This window comes from Sturnira hondurensis, unplaced genomic scaffold (assembly GCF_014824575.4).
Source record: "Sturnira hondurensis isolate 20B ecotype Veracruz unplaced genomic scaffold, ASM1482457v3 Scaffold0020237, whole genome shotgun sequence".
Lineage (NCBI taxonomy): Eukaryota > Metazoa > Chordata > Mammalia > Chiroptera > Phyllostomidae > Sturnira > Sturnira hondurensis.
Window position 1 is genome coordinate 2,537,886 of NW_028092868.1, and position 22,957 is coordinate 2,560,842.

The 22,957-nt window shown below is 47.5% G+C and overlaps 1 protein-coding gene across 1 annotated transcript; it reads left to right on the forward strand.

Moving 5' to 3' along the window:
- Positions 1 to 1,999: 1,999 nt before the first annotated feature.
- Positions 2,000 to 22,696, forward strand: PLCD4 (phospholipase C delta 4). Its single transcript, XM_037029127.1, has 18 exons — positions 2,000 to 2,283; positions 7,310 to 7,365; positions 7,499 to 7,657; positions 8,810 to 9,040; positions 10,181 to 10,308; positions 10,869 to 11,100; positions 13,921 to 14,122; positions 15,063 to 15,207; positions 15,844 to 15,996; positions 18,126 to 18,317; positions 19,351 to 19,446; positions 19,586 to 19,742; positions 20,028 to 20,144; positions 20,606 to 20,778; positions 21,284 to 21,419; positions 21,775 to 21,924; positions 22,011 to 22,122; positions 22,443 to 22,696. The coding sequence occupies exons 2-17, from the start codon at positions 7,344 to 7,346 to the stop codon at positions 22,115 to 22,117; spliced, it is 2,400 nt and encodes a 799-aa protein (XP_036885022.1). The 5' UTR covers positions 2,000 to 2,283; positions 7,310 to 7,343; the 3' UTR covers positions 22,118 to 22,122; positions 22,443 to 22,696.
- Positions 22,697 to 22,957: the final 261 nt, after the last annotated feature.

Here is a 22,957-nt window from a genome sequence, read left to right on the forward strand (position 1 = left end):
GGGGGAAGGGCCAGGGACAACCAAACCAGATGGACAGACTGCCTGTGCCTGGGGCCCTCTGCGCCTTCCTGATCTAAAGAGCATCCTGCAATGTGCGCACTCTGAGCCACTCTTTGGAGCAATTCCAACCTGTGCAGGTCTCCAAGGGCCTGCCCCCCAAATCGGAACGTGTGATCTGAGAGCATTGTTTATGAGGACACTGAAACAGTATCTGAGTCTGGTTGCTCCCAGGAAACCCAGGATGAATGAGAAGACTCCCCACAAAACACCCAGAAGGGAAGGAGGTTGGGCTGCTACTGGGTGAAGCAAATAGTGACTCAGAAAGAGGCCAACCACGTGAAATCCAGGGAGCGGGGAATGCGAAGGGGAAGCGTGGAAAAATAAGAACATGAGGATGATGTTGAGAAAGTAGAAAGGGGAGAGTGAGACATTGTCTCTATTAAGTACATCTAAAGTCTGCACAGTTTAAATATTGATACCCACCTCATCTTTCTGCTCTCCATGATGGGCTCCTGCCTCCCCACTCTGTATACTCTTCATTTACCAAAACCTGCTCACTTAACCATGGTAAACACAACCTAGGAATACATTGGGGAAAAAAACCAGTAAGATTTCAGAAATTACTATTCGCAAAAATTTGAAGCTCTCTTATTATAAAATATAACACATATAGAAAACTACATAAGGAAAATGTATAGATTAATAAGTTTTTTGTAGCATGCAGAGTTGGAAACAGAACTTGGCCAACTACTTCAGAAGCTACCTCTGTGCCTTATCCCATCACAGCTCCTGCCTCCTCCAAAAGTAACCACTATACTGACATTTATGGTAATCACTTAGGAGGATTTTATTTTAATGGGACTAAAGTTTTAGCTATAAATAACCACTAATGGTAGAATATTAGGCAGTTGAGGGGTGTTTCGGGGAGCCATTAGGGGCAGCCAGATCTCAGCACACTTAAAATCACGTCGTTTTATACAGTCAGTTCGCTCTGTGCCTATGGTTACAACGCACCTCACTGGAAAAGGATCCTACAAGAAGTCCAAGTACAGGGCTGTGCCCTATGCTGTCAGCTGCCTTACTGTCATCCACCGGTCTAGAAACTACCGTAACCTACAGTCTTGCCAAAATAGAGCAAAAGTAGGTCCCTCTCACAGTGCTTGGGAGTGTGCGAGGGACTGGTTTTCTCTGCTGCTGCCGTGTGAGTCCAGGACATTGCCTACACTTCCCTGGGCCTCAGTTTCTCACTGTCAAGTATGGAGCCATAACGAGGCCCTTTACAACCCCCTCTTCCTCTCCTAAGTTGGTCCTCTTTCCTCCATCTTGGTTTCTGCTTCAGCTGCCTCTTCATTCACCCTTATAAAAATCTCATTACCAAGCTTTCCCAGCCGGGTGCCTGTGCAGTCTCGTGCGCTTCTTTTTGCCCTTACTTCTTACACATGGGGAATCTGCCTCATTTCGGCACACAACTTTATAAACACATATGGGTGTCCTTGCACATTGGAGGTGCTGAACAAATGCTCATAGAAGGAATGAAGGTAAAGAATAATGAATTCCTCTAACATTCTTTAAATGTTTAGTGAGTGCCCAATATATACACAGATATTAACCTGTCCCTCTACATTCTTGAGATTATTTCTCTCCTTCCTATCTCCTCATCTTACTCCTTTTCCACCTTATTCCATTTTCTCTTTCTCCGTGCCACGGAGCTGGACTGAGTGCCCCGCAAGGCAGGATGCAGACACACAAGCAGGCTGGCTGGTGGGAACAGACCCCATGGCAAGGAGCCAGATGAAATAAGGGCAAAGACAGCTGTATAACACGCAGAGAGAAGCCGACCAGAATGAAAAGCTGTGATTCATGGAGCGCTGCAACTCAGACACTCCTTGGATTTCACTTTGAGAGCTCTGGCCGGATTCGGGTCAGTAAGGGCTGGCATCAAACTGAAGGGCAGCCAGGCTCCTCCTCCCTGGAGATTCGGTGCTCCAGTCCCTCCCCTTAATCCTTTTCTACCCAGTCCACCGCTCGACTCCCTCACTGACCAATGTCCTGGGCCTTTAAGAGTTGGGTGGGCTGGACTGAGGACAGAGCTCACACTTCTCTCCACCCCACTCCTTCCTCCTGGCTGTAACTCTGCCAGTCACAGCAGCAAACTGCAGTAGAAGAGGGGAGGAAACCAGCGAGTGTAAGAGGCGCAAAGGAGAAAAGGAGCCTGCTGGGTTTCCACATCTCACGGTGGAGAGCATCACGGAGCTCAGACACTGGACTGCTATCCTGCACACGGTAAGGGCCTGGAGGCTCTGGCCAGCTTCTGCTCCAAGCTCTGCTCTGCCTTCCACATGCTTATCCGCCCTGATTAAATTGCACCCTGGACTCCTTTGCTGGAGCAGGTCTACAATCTCTGACCTCCTGGTTCTCTCTAGCTTACCCTCTTTGACTTACAGTTTTCCTGCTGGCTGGTGTCAGTCACTCCTTATATGGGACTTCTTAGCTACCCAGGGCTGCCTCTTAGAGGTGAGCCCCACCCTAGTAAGGAAAGAGAGAACTAGGGTAGTTGTGCTTTAGCACACACTCATTAACAGATTGCTGAGAATTACAAATGAGGGCTGGCCAAGGCCCACGGGGAGTATAGAAACCCTTGGTAATAGGGGGAGAGTTATGAGACTTCCTTGGAAAGAGCCAGGGCTTAAGTTCTATACCTTCTTGTTCGTCACCTGCTCAATGGACCAGGACAGTTTGGTGGCATGCTCAATGCTGTGCTAGGAACAGCACTTGCTTCTAGCCTGGACTTCGCCATCAACCAGGTATGTGACTTGGGACCACCACTTTATGATTTGTGAAAAGAGGGAGTTTAGGGCTTCCCTGACTTGCCTGCGTATCAGGAGTGCTTGGTAAAAATAAATTTACCTGAGCCCCATCCGTGGAAATTCTGATATATTTGGGATGGGGCTAAGGAATGTCTGCTTAAAGACACTCTCCAGGGAATATTGATATAGCCAGGAATCTCTAGATTAAATGTGTTATAAAAGAGTCTTCAGCCCCAGCTGGTGTGGCTCCGTTGGTTGGAGCATTGTCTGTACACCAAAAGGTTGTGGGTTTGATTCCTAGTCAGGGCACAGACCTAGGTTGCGGGTTCAGTTCCCAGTTGGGGCATGTATGGGAGGCAACCAGTTGATGTTTTCATCCCTCTTTGCCTTCCTCTACCTCTAAAATTAATAAACATATTTTTAAAAATTAAAAAGAGGCCCTAACCAGTGCGGCTCAGTTGGTTGGGCATTGTCCCACAAAGCAAAAGGTCACTAGTTCGATCCCCAGTCAGAGCACATGCCTGGGTTGCAGTTCTGGTTTCAAGTCACAACAGGCGCGAGAAGCAACCCATCAGCATTTCTCTCCCTCTCTTTCTCCCTCCCTTCCCCTCTAAAAATAAATGAAACCTTCTTTAAAAAGAGTCTTCAAGCTCGTCAAACATTCTGAGGGCTATGACCTATGATGGAGCCATTTGTCCTCTTAATATGAACAAGGTCATATTAAGTCATAATCTTCTTAGAAGCAAGAGAGTAGGCAAAAGTATTCTCTTCCTTCCTGCTCCTCAGAGAGACCAGAGACACCTGAATTTCACTGTAATGCCGTTGGCGATTTTGCCAAAGTCCATGTCTAGGTGACATAAACCAGCTGGAAAGCGAGGACCAAATCTTACTCAGCGACCCTGGCCACTTCCCACCTTATTTTGTGTCTCTGTTTTCTCATCTATAATATAGAGGAAATTGTATCTTCGAGGATCTCCACATGCATCTCCATGAGTGAATAGTTAAGACCCAGTCTCTCTTACTCTCAGTCTTCATCCTCTGCTCCTCACCTCTTGCACTTGCTTCCGCTCCCAAATCCTTTGTGTCTTCTCTCCTAACTGCACATGTCTCAGCTGTGAGCATCCTTCCCATTTCACCTTCACACACCTGAGGGAGCGCCAAGACCTAGAACACCTGGGTTCTAAGTTGCAGTTTGTTTAGTTAGTCTCCTAGGATACGGGAGAAAGTGAGGATGTACTGCTGGACCACAGTTTCCAAATCCTCTTGGGGGTCAAGAATCAGAAAAAAGAGAGAAAGAAGTAATGGGGAGAATGATGAGAAGGGAGCAAAGAGAGGCTGACAAGTGAGCAAACAGGGAGACAGACAAGATAGGACAGAAGAGAGTGAGTTGGGGACAAAGGAAAAGGAATGGGTCGGACAGGATGGGGAAGGGAAAAGAAATGAGAACAAAAAACAGGCTGTTTTGTGGGGATGGAGGAAACAGGAAAAGATGGGAGAGACAAAACTTTGATATTCCTCACTGATTCTTAGCCCTGCTGTAACCTGCTTTCTAAAGGAAAGTCTTGGGGGGATCTAGGTGGAGAGTCTTGGGGGGACCTCCAAGCTGGTCATAATGCAGGTGTTCTTGTCCCAGTTCTGTTACTTAATTCACTAGGTGACGGGCAGTCCAATGCTCTTTCTAGTGTTCAGTCCCCTTCTCTGTGAAATGAAGTCCAGCTCTGAAATCCCAGAGCTCCCCATGTTAAAACTGGCCCCCTTATGGATGGCCACACGTCACCTGGATACACATTTAAAATAGTGATTCAGGAATGGGAGCAGGACGTGAACATGCCATCCCCTGGGGCTGGAAGAGTTTGACAAAAGAGGATAAAATAATTTTCTAAGGCCGGTCTGAGAGGAGGTGGCCTGAGAAAACTAGGGGCATCCTGGTGCCTGAGCTCTGTTTTCAGGCCTCCCACGTTTTGGGACATTATCGTGTGGCTCCTGGACTCAGACATAAGGGAAGGTAATTCTGTTTTCTGCCAGGGCCAAGGCCCACCCCAGCCCAGAGTCCCTATGCCCCAGACGTGGGAACTGCAGTTCAGAGGGGAGATAAGGCAGGATGTTGGCAAGGGGGGCAATTTAGTGGGGCACCTGTTTGTCACTTTCTTCTTCAGTCTTCACACAGCTTTTTGCAAGCCTCCAGTGCCAGGCTGTGCATCTCTATCCAGAAGGGAAGAGAGGCTTTTCTGTCTCCCAAGGAGCACCCTGGGCCTCTCCTTCCATCCAGAGGTGACTCAGCCAGGCTCCCATATTCAGTCTCAGCCAGCAAAACCTTTTCTTCTTGGAATCGTTGCAGGGTTCCTTCTTTCCTGAGACATGCCTTCCGTTCTCTTTCCCACTTGGGTACAGACTGATCACCAGTCTTGCCCTCTCCCTCTGGGCCCCTGCACGTTGCTAGTCATTCAGCAAGCCTTCTCAAAGTCCTGCAGCCCGAGGAGCTATATTTGCAGTGATCTCTACCTTCTTAGTTTCCCCCAGGTGGCTTTGTGGGCTTTTCTCACAGAGACAGAGGGTACTAATATGCTATGTGACCTCAAACAGATCACATCACATTTCTAGATTTTCACTTTTTCATTTGTAAAATGTAGAGAGTTGAGTTTCAACGGAAACCCAGTGTACTGTTTCAGTGGGCCACTCACTGAATGACTACCTCAGAGATGCTTTTAGTTTTTAAGATGTTGACCAATGTCAGCATTTTAAACTTATTCATTAAAAAGACAGACCGTGCCCTGGCTTGGTGTGGCTCAGTAGATCGAGCGCCAGCCTTTAAGCCAGAGGGTTGCCAGTTCGATTCCTAGTCAGGTCACATGCCTGGGTTGCAGGCTAGGCCCCTAGTAGGGTGCACACAAGAGGCAACCCACACATTGATGCTTCTCTCCCTCTCTTTCTCCATCCCTTCCCCTTTGTCTGAAGATAAATAAATAAAATCTATTTAAAAAAAGAGAGAGACCACAGGGTAGGTCACAAAACAAGCCTTAACAAACTCAAGAAAATTGAGATCATGTCAAGTATGTGCTGGGATCACAACAGATTGAACCCAGAAACCAACCTTGAGGGAAAAACTCAAAAACATTTAAATACATAGAAACTGAACAACATCTTATTAAATAATCAATGTCCAACAATGAGATCTAGGAAGAAATAAAAAAATATCTGGAAACAAATGGAAACGAACACATAACAACCCAAAACCTACTGGACGCAGTAGGCAGGTCTGAGAGAGAAGCTCATGATGATACAGGACTATCTAAAGAAGATAGAAAAATCTCAAATAAACAACCTAACCCTAAACCTGTACAAGACCCCGAGGAACAACAACAGACAAAGTTCAGAGCAAGGAGAAGAAAGGAAATAAGCAAGCTCAGGGCAGAATTAAATGACACGGAAACTAAAAGAACAACTCAAAGAATCAATTAATTCAGGAACTGGTTCTTTGAAAAGATAAACAAAATGGACAAACCTTTAACTAGACACGTCAAGCTAAAGCACAACATTTCTGTTCAAGTGTAGATCCTTTGCTTATACAAAAGCGTAGAGGTTTATGTTCCTGGGCTTTGCCAGTTTCATGACGATTTGGTCAAGTATTTCCTGACCAAAAGAAATGCTTCCAGTCAAGTGTTGCAGTATTTGAGTATTTCTAATTGGGGCAGGGCTAGAATCAATGGCCATATATCAAACCTTCTAGTTATTTCCAGGGGAAGTTTGTTGTTATTTGCCAGGACAAATGAACCAGGTCCTAAATTAGCACATGTCATAAAGGAAGTACTCTTTTTTAATAGGTAGAAAAACTTAAAAATGCAGTTCTGAGACTTTGTAATTTATACTACCCATTAAAAAGGTGAGAATAACTAGTATGAAAAGGAGCATAAAGTGTGCTTTACCATGTAAAGGTGGAAATGGCTTATTTAGCTACATACAGCACCAAGTGTTGCAGGAGCGACAAAAGAAACACTTCAGGGGCTGGAAGATCTACATGGGAGCGTGGAGAGGCTTCCAGAATAGGGAGCTAGGGTAATTCCACCTGGATTAGAGAAGGCTAGGATGCAGATATTCCAGGTTCTGAAAGGACAGCCAGCAAGATGCTGGTTCCTAATAACGAGGAGCTGAGCAGTACGACACAAGGTTATCCTCCGGATTATGGGGTATTGGGAAAAGAAGGGGTATTTGGCTGAAAGCCCTTGGTTTGCCTTTTCTGGAGATGGCTATGGAAAACAGCAGAGGTTCTGGAATCAGACACACTTGGCTTTAAATTCTGAATCCCCACGTGATTCGAAGCAATTTTCTCAGTCTTTCTAAGCCTCATAGTCACCAAATTCAAATCAGAAGTAAAAAGAGCTACAGATTATCTAGATGAAATGCCTGATGCATTTCAGGAAACTCTGGTTTCCTTCTCTTCCTTCCTTGATCAGCTAAACCACCAAGATTAACCCAAAACCTTTTGTTCCTCTTTACTCCTTTAGGTGACTCTGGCACCAGCTGGTGGAGCAGCGGGTGATGGCATCCCTGTTGCAAGGCCGTGAGTACCCCCGCAGAAGAAGGCTTGGGGAGACAGCCCAGGGAAGGAGGGAGGCTGGACCCCTGTTCCAGAGCTTCTCCTGGGTCCTCCACCTCCCTAGTTGGCTATCCAGCTCCTGCTTCTCCTGGCCCAGGGCTGCCTGTCAATGAGGATGTGCTGCTGATGCAGAAAGGCACGCTGATGCGCAAAGTGAGATCCAAAAGCTGGAAGAAGCTAAGATACTTCCGACTTCAGGAAGATGGCATGACAGTCTGGCATGCGCGGCAGGCTGGAGGCAGAGCCAAAGCCAGCTGTGAGTGACATGGACAGCTAGGGGTGGGCATGTGGGTGCGTAGAATCCTAAGGAGCCCAGCAGCCTAAGAGCAGGAGAAGGTCCTCATGCTGTCCCTCTTGTATCTGTGTCTGAGCCTATACAATGAGAATTGCAACACTACTTGCCTCTTAAGGCTGTTATTAGGATTAAACCAGTTACTGCATATAGAGGGCTTAGAAGAGCCCTGGCACACAACAAGGCTCAGTAGGTCATAGTTTCTAGGTTGGTTTTGTGTTATAGTAAGAGCATGATCTTGGGAGTTCCACTGCAAAGCCCTGGCTCTGCCACTTTCTAGCTGAGTGGCTTTAGACAAGTTACCTAAACTAAGCTTTGGTTTCCTCATGTAAAATGAGGGTTAAACACTACCTGCTTAGTAGGTTATAGGGACTCAATAAATTAATGTTTAAAGCATGGGACCTGAAACTAGATGCATTTAATAAATGTTAGTTATTATGTTGAATATTTTTAAATATCATAAATGCATCCAAAATGTGCATTCTATTGGCAAAATGCTTTGTGATCTGTCTACAAACCTGATCACAGGACACATCTAAGAGAGTCTGCTTCAGAGGCATAGTCAAAGCTTGCAACCCACACCACCCCCAGCTGAGGAAAGGGGGTGGGAGAATTCCTCTGTCTCCCTCCGCCCTGGAAAGAGGAAGCCCTCCAAACCCAGAATGGGAGAATTGAAATTGGGCATTTCATGCTTCAGTGTAACTGCCTCTGTTCTACAACTGTGCTTCCATTTGTCAGCCTCGCCAGTCCTTCTGCCATTGTCATGTACATTGGCCATGGAAGGGACCATCCCTTATGTAAGATGAGGACACTGAGGATTAAGTTATTTTGTCTGTGTCATGCTGGCAGCTGGCAGCTGGAAGCCAGGTCTTGCCATTCCCAGCACAGGCCCCTTGCCATGCTTCCTGAGAACCCAGCAGTGATTCATGTGGAATCTTGAATCTCTGAGGTTCGAATCTCCCTATACTAATGCCTTTGGGGTTTCAGCCTTTGGAGGCTGGGGTTCCTTCTCTCTGTGGCTTCACAGCGAAGAAGGGAGTAATGGTCCTCGACTCTCAACCCCTGCAATTCGGTGAACTCTCTTGCTCAGTCCCCCCGCCTGCTCTTCTCTGGCAGTCTCAATTTCTGACGTGGAGACAGTGCGCAAGGGCCATGAGTCTGAGTTGTTGCGCAGCCTGGAAGAGGAGTTCCCCCTGGAGCAGGGCTTCACCATCGTCTTCCACGGCCGCCGCGCCAACCTGGACCTGGTGGCCAACAGTGTTGAGGAGGCCCAGATCTGGATGCAGGGGCTCCAGCTGTTGGTGGACTTTGTCACCAGCATGGACCAACAGGAGCGGCTGGATCAGTATCAGCAGAATGGAGTTAGCGTGGGGGCCAGGGGTCACTGAAGGAACAGATGCTGCAGCGGTAGGAACAGGTGGGAGGGGGACAGGGTTAGGGAGGCCCAAGAGTCCAGATGGGGTAGGTAGGGGCAGCTCAGGCTGATGTGAGACTGAGAATAGTGAAGGAGGAATCAAGGTTCGAGATGGCAAAGGCATAGTCAGGCAGAGTTTGGCCAAGAATCGGGCCCCTAAGATTGGGGGAAGGGATGACAGCAAGAGACCAAGGACCAAACAAGGTACTTATCCTGAGCGCTGAACAGAAGATCCCAGTAGCATTAATTACTACAGGGGTGGGAAGCCACCCCTTAGAGGGCTTAGTGGTATTGACCCACTTCAAATTTCCTAGATAATATTTACCTCTTATACCAGTTCGTTTGCTCATTCATTCATTCATTCATTCATTCATTCATTTACCATCTATTAAGCAGAATGTATCAAGCACCGTGCCAGGCTTTAGGGATACAAATACTTAGGAGACTCAGATATTGTTTTTGTTGGTGGAGAGGATGGGCTTGTGTAAATAAGTATCATGGAACTGTTGTGATACTTAGATTATTTGAGGAGGAGGAGACAAAAGAAGGAGACATATTTAATTCTAGCTGAGAGGGTTCTGAGAAAGCTTTAGGGAGAAAAGCATTTTAGCATTTTAGCTGAGCCTCAAACATGAAGAGAGAGGGAGGGAAAGACACTCCTACCTGAAGGAACAGCACAAGTAAAGGCCCAGAGATAGGAAACTGAAGAGCTTGAGAGCTGGGACGTCAGAGAGCAGGGAGTTGGGGGTTTGGCTAAAGTACAGGAAGGACAGAGATGTGTTGAGAATACTGGGGTGGGGTGAGATCACGAGGGCACAGGAGACCTTAACTTCCATGTTAAGGTATCTGGGCTTCCTGCAGGCAACAAAGAGGTTCCTGCCGGCACCAGAGCCATGCAAGAATGAAGTAGATAGGTACTCTGGGGAGATCACTCTGGAAGCTGATGTGGAAAATGAATTGATACGGAGGATAGGCCACAGCAAAGACAGGGAGTGATGTCGGTGGATGAAATGCACACATCTGCACACACGAACACACACGCAGTGCTTTTTTGCCTTGACTCAGACCTGGATGGCTGAGTGACTGGTTCCAGCGCGGAGACAAGAACCAGGATGGTCGGATGAGTTTCCCGGAAGTCCAGCGGTTATTACACCTGATGAATGTGGAAATGGAACCAGAATATGCCTTTCAGCTCTTCCAGGTGAGTCTCCTGGGGAAGGAGTGGCCGAAGCCAGCCGAGGCCACAGTCTCGCTTGAGCAGAAGTACTCTGACCCTCCCTGACAACACTCATTTACTGAATCTCTATTATATGCCCGAGCACTAAGACAGGCTCGATGGGAAGTGTAGGCCATGGTTCTTTCTATTCAGTCTTGTTGGAAAGGTGATTTATAATCTCACGAAAGGCAATTAACAATATGTTACTGCATCAGATCTCAAGGACCTCTCTGCCTGTGGCCAGGGTTCCACAGGTGCCTGGCACAATGGAAAACTCCACCTGGAACAAATAGGAGGAGGAATATTTTGACCTTTGGGGCATTTCAACTGTTTCTAGTTGAAAATTTTTTCTAGTAGCAAATGCTGTGGCTGAAATTGGGCTTTTTATTTACTGAAGTGGCTTCTTCTATGAACAGTAAATGTCAGAGGTTCTATGGAAGCATGTTTGGATCCACCTGTCAGTGAGACTGTTCTTATAAGACAAGTCAAGGCCATAAAATGTGCCGTTCAAGGGTCCATCTACTCTTCTCTAACCCTTCCTGCAGGCGGCAGACACATCCCAATCAGACACTCTGGAGGGAGAAGAATTTATAGAGTTCTATAAGGCATTGACTAAGCGTGTTGAGGTGCACGAACTGTTTGAAAACTTTTCGGCTGATGGGCAGAAGCTGACCTTGTTGGAATTTGTGGATTTCCTCCGAGAGGAGCAGAAAGAAGGAGACCGTGCTTCTGACTTGGCTCTGGAACTAATCGACCGCTATGAGCCTTCAGATAGTGGTAAGGGGACCAGAGCAGAGGCACCAGACATGGGCACAGGGAGGGGGACCATGACAGGAAAGGTCCAGAGACCAGCAGCCTGCTGCCTAACTCAAGGAAGGCCGATTCCACCCCTATCCTGCTCCCCTGTCCAATCACCTCATCGCATTCCACCACTCCTCTGGAAGGAGAACAACCACTTCTTGCCTAGATAAGACAGGAGTCTCCTTTGTGATGCTAGGTCTCTCAGGAGGAAGAACATTCCATAAGACCCCTTTCCTCTTCTGTGCTCATGTGGTACATCCTCACTTGCAGGAAGTCCTTCCTGATGGCAGCCTTTGGCCCCCGTGGAAACAGATAATCCTCAGTCCTCTTGCTTTGGCCCCTCTTGCTTCTAGTGCATACGATTTCTATTCTGCTAGTTCCCCTCATGGTGCCTGTTTGCTGCCTCTTGTAATGCTGGCTCTCTGCCCTTTCCTAGGCTTTCTCCAAATTTACCAGATGGTTCTTGAAGTCTTTGAGCTCCTGAAAGCTCTAAGAAGCTAGGCACCCCTGGCTGAGGTGGATGATGATGAGGCCAGTCGGTCAGCTTTTAGCAAACACAACTGACATATGCCCTCTCCACCCTCAGACTTTTCTCTCTGCCCCTTTAGTAGAGATTTTTCTGCTCTCCATTCCCTTCAGAATGAGAGGAATGTACATGATGAGTAATAAATAATTTACAAGGCGCTCTCCCATGCCTTTTTTTCATTCAGTCCTCACTGAAACCTTGTAAATCTTCCTGCTCTCCATTCCCTTCAGAATGAGAGGAATTTACATTATTAATAATAAATAATTTACAAGCCACTTTCACATGCCTGATTTCCTTTAGTCCTCACGACAACCTTGTAAATTAAGATTGGGCCTTTGCTAGAGGATACATAAACCTCCACGTGCCTTTCTCTTCTACTCCTTCCCGTGATCAACTGAAGTAGGTTCTATTGTTAAGTCACTTGGTGCAAAAGAGGAAAACTGAAGTTTAGAACAGTTAAATGCCTTGCTCAAAGCCAACAGCTAATGAGATGAGGAATTGGGATTCAAACCCAGATCACCTGATTCTTGGTGCCTCTCTTGAGAATGAGGATTAGAGATGAGATGAGTGAGAGCTGGTCACGTGACCCAGGTTTCCTAAGTCTCAACTTCCACTTTTTTAAAATCAATAATTAAAAAAAATTATGTTTATTTTTAGAGAGGGGGAGGGAGAAAGGAAGGGAGAGAAACACAGATGTGCAGTCTGCAGGCTGGTGCTTAATCCACTGAGCCACACCAGCCACTTCTTCTCCCACTTCTTTTCATTCATTTGTTCATACTTCAGCTGGTACTTCTTGAGTACCTCAGGGTGCCAGGACCTCAGCAAGGCACCAGAGATACAGCAGTAGGTCAGATGAGGACAGTGTGCTCATGGACCTGAGAGTCAAACAGAGTCGCCAGAGAATGCTGGGATCGGTGATTCAGATTCATGTGGGTCTCAGACAAGAAAGGGCACTGAAAGCAATCATTTCAGAAAACTACACAGAAGAGAAGTGTCATGGGGTTAAAAATGGGGTCTTCTATCCCCAGTGCAGAACCTGGTAGGCACCAGTTACACTTGTTCTACCCTTCCCTTGCCCTGGACTATCAGGTATTCTACTCTGACAGGAGGGAGTATCGGTCAAGAGACCTGGGCTCACATCCCCGTTCTGCTTCTTATTGAGTACCTTGAGCAAGTTGCTTAATCCGAGACTCAGTTTTCTCATTTGTAAAATAATTTGGGATCAAATGAAATAACGCATATGAAAGTAATTGGCAACTGTTGATAATCTAGTGATTCGATGCATTACTTACTGTAAAGAATGAAACTTCCTGCCATTCTCCACCATCTCCAGGCCTCATCAAACCTGGAACAAGGAAGCTGGGTCTGCGTCTGAGTATTTTGCCTCCCAAAGGAGCCCCTGGCAGCGATTTTACCCTCAGTGAGACTGCACAGCCCAGCTGTGTAGGGTGTGGCTCTGAGCCCTGGCTCCCCGGGTTCAAATCCCTACACTCACTGCATATGTGACCTAGGATAAATCACCTAATCTCTCAGGGCAGATTATATCACCTCTACCTCATTGTTTTGGTGAGAGGATAAGAGATGTGCTGCGTATAACATCCTCAGCATAGAGCAAGCACTCAATAACTATTAGTCATCATTGTTAATACACGAAGCCTGTGTCGAAATGGGGGAGGGCTGTGGAAGGAGTGACAGGACTCTGCCCTTTAAGAAAGTGTAGTCCAAAGCAGTGTTGGACAATCATTCCTCAAAACTCCACATGGAAATTGACAATAGGAAGGGACCCTCAGATCACAGTTGGCAGCAGCTACACAGGCCAGGGAATAACGACATGACCTTGGTCATATGACCTTTATCATAGCCATGAGCTCCATGTGACTGCTAAATTTAAATGAACTAAAAACAAAATTTAATCATCAGTTCTTCAGTCACACCGCTACATTTCAAGTGCTCAGTGGCCTCATGTGTCTGGAGGCTACCACATTGGACAGTGTAGAATAGAATGTTTTTGTCCTTGTAGAAAGTTCTATTGGACAGCAGCGGACTAGGGTGGTTGTAATGATTCCCCTTGTAGCTCTAACATGCTCTGAGGGTGGGGATGATTGAAGTGAGAAGCACTGAGAGGGGGCAAGTTTAGGATCTGGAGACTGGGAGAGGACCCCATCGGACAGGCTGCACCCCAGCGAGGGGTGGGGTGGTCTGGCTGTAGGTGAGCTGGGGGCTCCCATTCCGAGTTCGCTCACTCCCGTGTCCGCCCCCTCCACACTCAGGCAAGCTGCGGCACGTGCTGAGCTTGGACGGCTTCCTCAGCTACCTCTGCTCGGAGGATGGAGACATCTTCAGCCCGTCCTGCCTCCCCATATACCAGGATATGACTCGCCCCCTGAGCCACTACTACATCAACTCCTCTCACAACACCTACCTGGTGGGGGACCAGATCTGCGGCCAGAGCAGCGTCGAGGGATACATACGGTGCGGTGGGGAGGAGGGGCAGAGCTCCCGAGAAGGGAACCTCTGTGGGAAACTGAGGGCACTGTCCGTGGGCAACAAGAATGGAAAAGGAGTGGGGGTGCATTTGGGGGCTGAGGACCCCTGGATACCCGAGACCCAGAGGAGCGATAGGACTGGTAGGAGAGTGCTGTCCAACCCTCTGGGCAAACGGGGCTTCTCTCTTGTTCGTAGGCTACGAAACTCTCTGGAACTCAGAGGTCCTGATACATGTATTTTAAATACATAAGTAAACTAAACATTAAAGGGGAGGCAGGAGAGCACAGGAGTTAAAAATATAGGTTCTGGGCTCAGGCTATTCGAGGTCAAATCCTACCCTCACGTGGTAGTCTGGAGGCCAAGTATGTATATAACCTCTCCACACTTCATTTTTCCCACTTGTGGAATAGAGGTGATGACAGAGTCTATTCTCTGGGTTGCTGGGAGGATTCAATGAGATAATCTAGGTGTCAATAGCTAGTAAATTGTACCTGCTTATACTGTGATAGCTCATTGAATTAGATCGAATAGTCAAGATATCTTTGCAGTTGCTACTGATCTAGTAGCTTCAGGGGATACAAAGATGAATGGAACATATAGTTTCTGCCCTAGGCAGTCTAGTAGAGAAAACAAACTTACTGAGAACATAGATAACTCAGGTGTTGTATAATGAAATGCAACCAGAACCCCCATTGCACAATGAGGCAGTATGGGGTGGCTTGCCAAGGAAAGATGTGAGTTGGGTCAGTGGTGAGTGTTAGAGGTCAGTGTGAGCTGCAGCTGTGTGCCGGTGGACAGAGAATGATCCATGGAGGTGTAGCTTGAAGGGATCTTGACAGGTAAGTGCTTGTGAGCACTGTTCTTTCCGTAGTGAGAAGATCAGAGAGTGACCCCTTCTGTCCCTGGGGGTTTCGTGTTCTTGCAGGGCCCTGAAGCGGGGGTGCCGCTGTGTGGAGGTGGATATATGGGATGGACCTAGCGGGGAACCTGTCGTTTACCATGGACACACCCTGACCTCCCGTATCCTGTTCAAAGAAGTTGTGGCCACTATAGCACAGTATGCCTTCCAGGTAGGAGCCCAGGGTGGGAATGCTGGTGAGGCAAGGGGACCTGAAGAAAGAGTGGCCAGCTCTGGGGAGGGTGCAGAGACAAGGGAAGGTTATGTTAAATGGCATACAGGGAAAGGATTTTAACCATGAAGTATCAGACAAATATTAAGGGATTATTATAAATACGCGTTACCTGTGTTCCTAGTAATTAGTTGTCCTAGAAGTAATTGCTAGAGATTAGTAACTATTACTTCTAACAACTCCTGTCCCCTATCTGAGAGAGGGTGGGTAGGGAAACAGACACAGTGGTGGGCAGGGCTGGGGGATGATAGGAACCTGGAGATGAAAGCCTGAGAGTATAACATGAGCATGTAACCAGGGCAATGGCCTGGCCTTCCCACTCTGAGCCTGAGAACTCAAAGGTCCCAAAGGGACCTGGGTTGGGCCTGGCACTTGTCTGTTTCGGGATCCCGAGAATGATTTTCAGATGTGAAGTGGGCTCTAGACCCGGCAAGACCTCCCCGAGGCCTGGAATGGGGTCAGAAGAGTTTAGCGATCAGGGTACTCAGTTGAGTGAGTAAGTAGGTGGGCCTTGAGGTGCAAAGAGGTTCCATGCTGTAGAACCCTGGCTCTAGCATCTCTTTCCCTCCCCATCAGACATCGGACTATCCAGTCATCCTCTCCCTGGAGAACCACTGCAGCTGGGAGCAGCAGGAAGTCATAGCACACCATCTGACGGAGATCCTGGGGGAACAGCTGCTGAGTACCACCTTGGATGGGCTGCTGCCCACTCAGCTGCCCTCGCCTGAGGTAGGGGTCCACCCCCTGAGCCCAGGCTCTTCTGTGGCTTCCGTATCCCCCCACTTTGGCTCTTCCATGTTGTTCCTTCTCACCCTTATAGATGGACCATCTTGCCCATTGTACCCTCAGAGCAAACTTTAATTTACAAAAAATCTAATTGAACACAGACTTTTATTTATAGTCCTCTAAATTTTAAATCATGATTTGCTCTACTTTTAGTTTTTCAATGGAAGTATCTTGATTTTTTTTCCTGGTAGTTCATAATTGTTGTATAAACCAACAATATAGAAAGGGAAATCTCCCCACCATATTCTCAATCTTCGCCCAAAGCTGCTGTCAATAGATTTTAAATGCGTATACAAACATATATGTGTATATATATTCACATTTTAAAAAAGTGAATGATAATATAATTTGCACATCAAGTGTTAAAAAGTTAATGGGAGCATCCTGTATAGCCCTTTATATCATATATAACATATATCATGGATGTCTTTTCAGGCATCGTTTTTTCCTTTTAAATAGCTCAGTGGTATTCCATTTAATGTTATGGACCATAATTTATCCAACCAGTAAGTGGTCAATATTCAGGTTGTTTATAATTTTTCACTTTTATGCGCAGCTTTGCCCATTTATTCTTTCTTTCATTGAGATGGATTTCTAGAGGTAAAACTGCTGGGTCGAAGAGTTTGCTTGTTGACATGTTTGCTGTTACTGCTAAGTCGCCCTCTGGAAAAAATACCAAATTGCACTCCTACCATCAGTATAAGAGAAGAAGCACGAATAACCCCAGTAGTGAGGTGATTCATAATAGAAAATATGAAAAAAAGTTAAGAAAGGTCTGTTTTCTTCTTTTGACTTAATTGATAACCACTTTGATGGTTTAAAAATTTCATTGATATGTAGGCCCTGGCTGGTGTAGCTCAGTGGATTGAGCGCAGGCCTGAGAACCAGAGGATCGCAGTTCGATTCCCAGTCAGGGCACATGCCTGGGTTGTAGTCCAGTTCCCTGCAGGCCAACTCCCAGCAGGGGACGCACAAAAGGCAACCATACATTGATGTTTCTCTCCCTCTCTCCTTCCCCTCTAAAGATAAATAAATAAATAAAATCTTTTAAAAAATAATAAAAAATAAAAATTTCATTGATATGTAACAATTTTTTAAACGTTAAAGATACTAATGCTCTGGGAAATTTTTTTAGAAAAGAACTTCTGAGACACCAAGCTTATTCCAGAATGGAAATGGCTCCCGGGATGGACTTTCATACCCCTTGATTTTTTCCAGCTGTTTGGCCCTACTCGTTGCCTTAGGGCGATCCTGGTTAGAATTCCACCTCCGAGGTCTCAGGGGCTTTAAGACTTCTCGGGGACATTCAAAATAATCCAACAGTAATCAATTACTGCCTCCCGGTGTCTTTTGTTTAAGCTGGTACCAAACAGATCTTTGAATGAAGTGAGTCAGAAGATGCAGAGTGAAGACATGGCTCCGCCACTAATATTTCCACCTCGAAAAAGTGACAGGTCTCTTTGTGTTCTCACCTGTAAAAGAGAGTGACTGCCCTTCTGAAAACCCCCGCTCATACTGGTGTTGTAGGGTTCACAAAGGTAGAAAAAGATCTATTTTCTTCTCAAATCCTTTAAAAAAAATCCTCACCCATATATTCATTGACTTCAGAGAGAGAGAGTGGAGGGGAGAGATAGAGAGACATCAATCAGTTGCCCCCCTTGCATGCCCCACACCAGGACCGAACCCACAACCTGTATATGTGCCCTGCTGGAGCATGGACCCGCAACCTTTCCGTGCCTGGGACAATGCTCCAACCAACTGAGCCACTCGGCCAGGGCAGTTTTCTTCTAATATTCTTTGTATTTACATGTAAATCTTTAATCTATGAGGAACCGTCAAGTGTGAGGTAGGGTTCCCCATTAATTTTTTTCCATATGGATAGAGACATTACAGGTTTGCTTATCATAAAATCCCTGCTGTATGTATCCAGCAGCCTTCTCGTGAGAACTTCTGACCACTCACTCACTTCTGTTGCCTTTGAGGTGGCCCCATGAGAGCAATAGGATCTGCATGATCCCCATGAGGGTCCCGGAGAAGACAGGTAGCCAGGCACCTTCATTTTTGTCCCCTAGGAGCTTCGGAAGAAGATCCTGGTGAAGGGGAAGAAGTTACAGACACTTGAGGAGGATCTTGAGAAAGAGGAAGAGGAGGACGAGCTAGAAACTGAACTGGAGGGGGAGCAGGAGATTGAGCTGGAGCTGGAGTCCCAGTTTGAGCCTGAGACCCAGGAACTGAGCCCTCGCAGTAAAGACAAAAAGGAGAAGGTAGGCCCAGGGAGTGGTCTTGGCTCTGGCATTCGGTCAGACTTCATCACCAGCTGAGAACCCATGTGTGAAGAGACTCCAGCCAGGCAGGGTAGAAGGCCAAGGAGCAAAACGTCCCTTGTCCCCAATGAAAGAGGCGTAAGAATGGATGCAATGGCTTTCCAGCTTCTTTGGGCCATAAAATCATTTTTAATGAAATTTAATGAGCTTTTCTGGGAGCTCAGTATCTAAAATAGGTAAATGCAGTCATTCTAACTGAGGTGCCCATTTGGCTCTATCCTGGGTCTCCCAGGTGACTCCTGAGACATCTTTGTACTGCTGCTCAGCCTCCTTAAAGGCAAGTTTGAAAATGGCTGATGGGTGTGTGCGTGTGTTTGTGTGTATGTGTGCGTGCGTGCTGCATCATTATATTGGGGAGTGACTGCTGTGACCTCAGCTAAAGTGTGCTTAGTTAGAGAAAGCTTCTTGGAGAAGGTGAGTCTGAGGTGGAGCCAAAAATAGCCAAAGAGGAGTAGGAAGAGGTGGGGAAGGCGGAGGCTCTGACAAGGCTGGGCTGAATGGTTCAGCTACTTGTGGGGAAGGGCTGCCATTTGCGGGACCACCAAGGCCCTGGTTTGATGTCTGCCTTTGTCTCTCATGTGCACTGGCTTTGCTCAGCTGACTTGGAGCTTACACTGCTCTTCCTGGAGCTGTGGTGTCTAACCTGCTGCCATGTGTAGGGATAGAAATGGGAATTCAGGAGATAAGTCTAAAAACATTACCCTGGGACCCTCACATCCTCCCACGTGTGACTTCCATGACCATTTGCATACCTTGACATAGCTGTCTGGGTTCAACTACATTTTAACCAAAAACAATTAACTTATTTTAAAAGAAGAGAGGCAGGGAGGATGACACCTCTCTGTTTAAAAATGATAATACACTTAAAATATGTTATCCGGAAAGTAATATAGAACAGACTCTTCAACTCCCGAGGCCGAAACTATTCCCATCAGTATTCGTAGACAGTCTTTATTCCCATTCCCATCCCCAGGTTGTGATGTGCCCGCTGTTTTGTTCGTCTCTCTGTTGTCAGATTATGGTCCAGGCTCCTCTTCCCAAGCCTGGGTTCCCTCTCTTGCCCAAGCAGGTGAAGCAGGAGGGAGGGCGCAGTGGGGAGGCAGTGGGCAGAGGCTTAGGTTGGGTGGGGAAGTGCAGATCTTGACCATCAGCTTCTTTCCTTTCGGATTGCTCATGGTTCGATTCCATCTTCCTCTCTCCTTTTCCAGAAATCTAAGCCTGTGTTGTGTCCATCCCTGTCTGCCCTGGTCGTCTACACAAAGGCTGTCCCATTCTACAGCTTCGCTCATTCGAGGGAGCACTACCGCTTCTATGAGTTATCGTCTTTCTCTGAAACCAAGGCCAAAAGCCTCATCAAGGAGGCTGGTCAGGACCAAAAGGGAGGGACAGAGAAGAAATGGGATTGGTAGGGTCAGGTCTGGTGGGCAAGCAGATGAGTTCTAAGAAAGAATCCAAGGGAGCTAAGGCGGGATCAGGGAGCTAAGGCACTCCTCAGAGCAGGCTCGAGAGCAGGAGTTATAGGGCTCAAAGCTCTGGGGAGGAGTTGGGGGGGATGCTGGGGAGAGGAGTAAAGTTGGTGGGAGGGACCTTGGGACTAGGGGAGGGGGAGCACCCACCCCACTTCCATCTCTACCTACGCCCTTTTTGCAGGCAATGAGTTTGTGCAGCATAATACCTGGCAGTTAAGCCGTGTGTATCCCAGTGGTCTGAGGACAGATTCATCCAACTACAACCCCCAGGAATTCTGGAATGCAGGCTGCCAGATGGGTGAGGGGGCAGTAAGGACAGGGAAGATAAAGTGGAAGAGCAACAAGTGGGCATTAAGTTCCTGGGTGGCAATAGAGCCAGGGAATGCTCTGAGAGTGCTAGGCTGAGAAATATCTATGGAGCCCTGGCTGGTGTAGCTCAGTGGATTGAGCGCGGGCCTGTGAACCAAAGGATCGTGGTTTGATTCCCAATCAGGGCACATGCCTGGGTTGCAGGTCAGTTCCCAGCAGGGAACACATGAGAGGCAACCATGCATTGATATTTCTCTCCCTCCTTCCCTTACCCTCTAAAGATGAATAAATAAAATCTTTTTAAAAAAAAGAGTTTAAATCTTAAAAAAAAATCGATGGAGGTATTCCCAGTGGGCCCTTGTATACCCAATATGTCTTTTTAACTCCCTCAAAGAGAGGTTAGATGGCCCCAAGGTAAATCCTTCCCCTCTCTCCTTCTGGGGCCCCCAGTGGCTATGAATGTGCAGACTGCGGGGCCTGAGATGGACATCTATGATGGGCTCTTCCGCCAGAACGGTGGCTGTGGCTACGTGCTGAAGCCAGATTTCCTACGCGATACCCAGAGTTCCTTCTACCCCGAGAGGCCCATCAGCCCTTTCAAAGCCCAGACCCTCCTAATCCAGGTATAATGGAAAGTAGAGCTATTGGAAAGAAACTCAGGACAGCTGGGATAGAAGCAGGGAGAAGAGGTGGCTAGGCCTGCCAAGTTCCTTGGGAGAGGGAAGATAGCCTGCTCATTACCAGCATGGGCTTTGGAGCCTGTTGCCTAGGTTCAAACCCGTTTACTAGCTGTGAAATGTCGGGAAAGTTCCTTTAGTGTCCTCACTTGCAAAATGGGGGTAATACTACTATCTCGCAGGGCTGTTGTGACTAGTTAAAATGAAGTGTTTGAACAATGCCTGGTATGGAAGGGGATGCTGTCATTAGCATACCTTTCATGCCTTGCTAAACTTCTACTTGAATGCATTTAAGATTGCACACAGATTAGTAGAAGAAAATCTATTACCCAGGGAGGATTGGCTTTGCAAACCTAAAGCCAGAGAGTGAGGTCCGGCATTTCCCCCTTCCCTTCCCGTTCCCCGGGCATGAGAGCTGCAGTGGAGCTGGGCTGAGCAGAAACTGTTGCAGGTGATCAGTGGCCAGCAACTCCCCAAAGTGGACAAGACCAAAGAGGGGTCCATTGTGGATCCACTGGTAAGAGTGGAGATCTTTGGCATTCGTCCAGACACGACCCGGCAGGAGACCAGCCATGTGGAGAACAACGGTGAGACTTGGCAGTGCTGGGGAGTGGTGGGAGGAGCATGGCTGTTACTGTCCTACCATCCTGCCCTCGGTTCAGTGTAGTCCGGTTCAGTGTAGTCCGCATCACCTCCCTTCCTCCCCTGCCTCCACGGGAGGCAGTGTGGAACCCGACAAAGAATCGGGACGTGGACATCTTCAGTCTGAATCCTGGCCCCTCAACTATTAACTCCAGCGACCTGAGCTTAGTTCTGTTTCCTCACCTGATTGCTATGAAAATTAAGTGGAAGCGCACAGGGAGAGTAACCCAGCATGGGTCTAGAAAAAAAAAAGTCTGTTCCTTTACTCCCTCCCTCATTTGCCCCACCTTTCCACCCCAGGTTTTAATCCATACTGGGGGCAAACACTATGCTTCCGGGTGCTGGTGCCTGAGCTGGCCCTGCTGCGTTTTGTGGTAATGGATTACAACTGGAAATCCCGAAACGACTTCGTCGGTCAGTACACCCTGCCTTGGACCTGCATGCAACAAGGTGAGCCTGTCCTTTCACCCCTGGCCCAACCCTCTAACTCTGGCTGCCAGCTGCCGGCCTAACACCGTCCACCTGTGCCTTTTCAGGTTACCGCCACATACACCTGCTCTCCAAGGATGGCACCAGCCTCCACCCAGCTTCCATCTTCGTGCACATTTGCATGCTGGAAGGGCTGAAGGAGGAGGAATCTTGATTAAGGTGGGCACTTCATGGGAAGGGCGGGTACATTTGCTTTAGATGGTAAGAAAAACCTGGACAGTCACTCCAGAAAGCAGAGGTGGTGAAAACCAAGCATTGGGTTGTAGCTTCCTAGGCACAAGATTCCCTCACTCTTCCTAACAAGCAAATTTAGAACCTGATTTTTCACCTTCCTTCATTTTCACAGAACTTTTGGTATCTTCCCTGCCCTTCCCCTTTGTGTACCCTATACTAGAACTCCTTCCTTCCTCTTGTTGTAGACTTAGTCCCAAATGCAGACCTAGGACTAATCTCTCTCATTAACTCTGGCTCAAAGGCAGATTGCAACTACAAATCCAGAGGGGTTTGGGACACAGAAATCAAGAGGTATTATCCCCTCCTCCACAAGTTCCTCAAAGCCCAGAGTCAAGGAAAGGATAAACCAAGACTCAAGCCTCCCCAAGCAAAGGCTGGGGCAAGAGACCTGCCCCCAAGACTGTACCATGGCTCTCAGGAGAACACTGCCCAGCTTCAGAGGCCACACCGCCCTGCTCCTTCCCAGCCCCACCAGCATTAATAGAGCTGCTCTCCCCAATCTGGCTTGAGTATGGTCTGTCATTGTGGGGCAAGAATGAGGGTTGGGGGACATTTGGGTAGACAGGTGGGTCAGGGAAAGGGTAGAAAAATAAGCTTCCAGGGATCCCTCCACACGTGCTACATAGGAACAGTGCAGGAGTATGTTCTGCGTCAGGGCAAGAACAGATAAAGGGTTAGGTGATCCCAGCCCTCCTGAAGTTTGCCTGGAATGGTCTTGGTTTATGTCTGCGGTCCCAGCATAATTATTAACAGCACTCCC

Excerpts from the sequence above, each read along its gene's own strand:
- PLCD4 (XM_037029127.1), top strand. The coding sequence starts at position 7,344 with ATGGCATCCCTGTTGCAAGGCC. Across the intron at positions 10,309-10,868 it reads ATGCCTTTCAGCTCTTCCAG|GCGGCAGACACATCCCAATC; the intron begins GTGAGTCTCCTG and ends CCCTTCCTGCAG. Across the intron at positions 20,779-21,283 it reads CCCAGACCCTCCTAATCCAG|GTGATCAGTGGCCAGCAACT; the intron begins GTATAATGGAAA and ends AAACTGTTGCAG.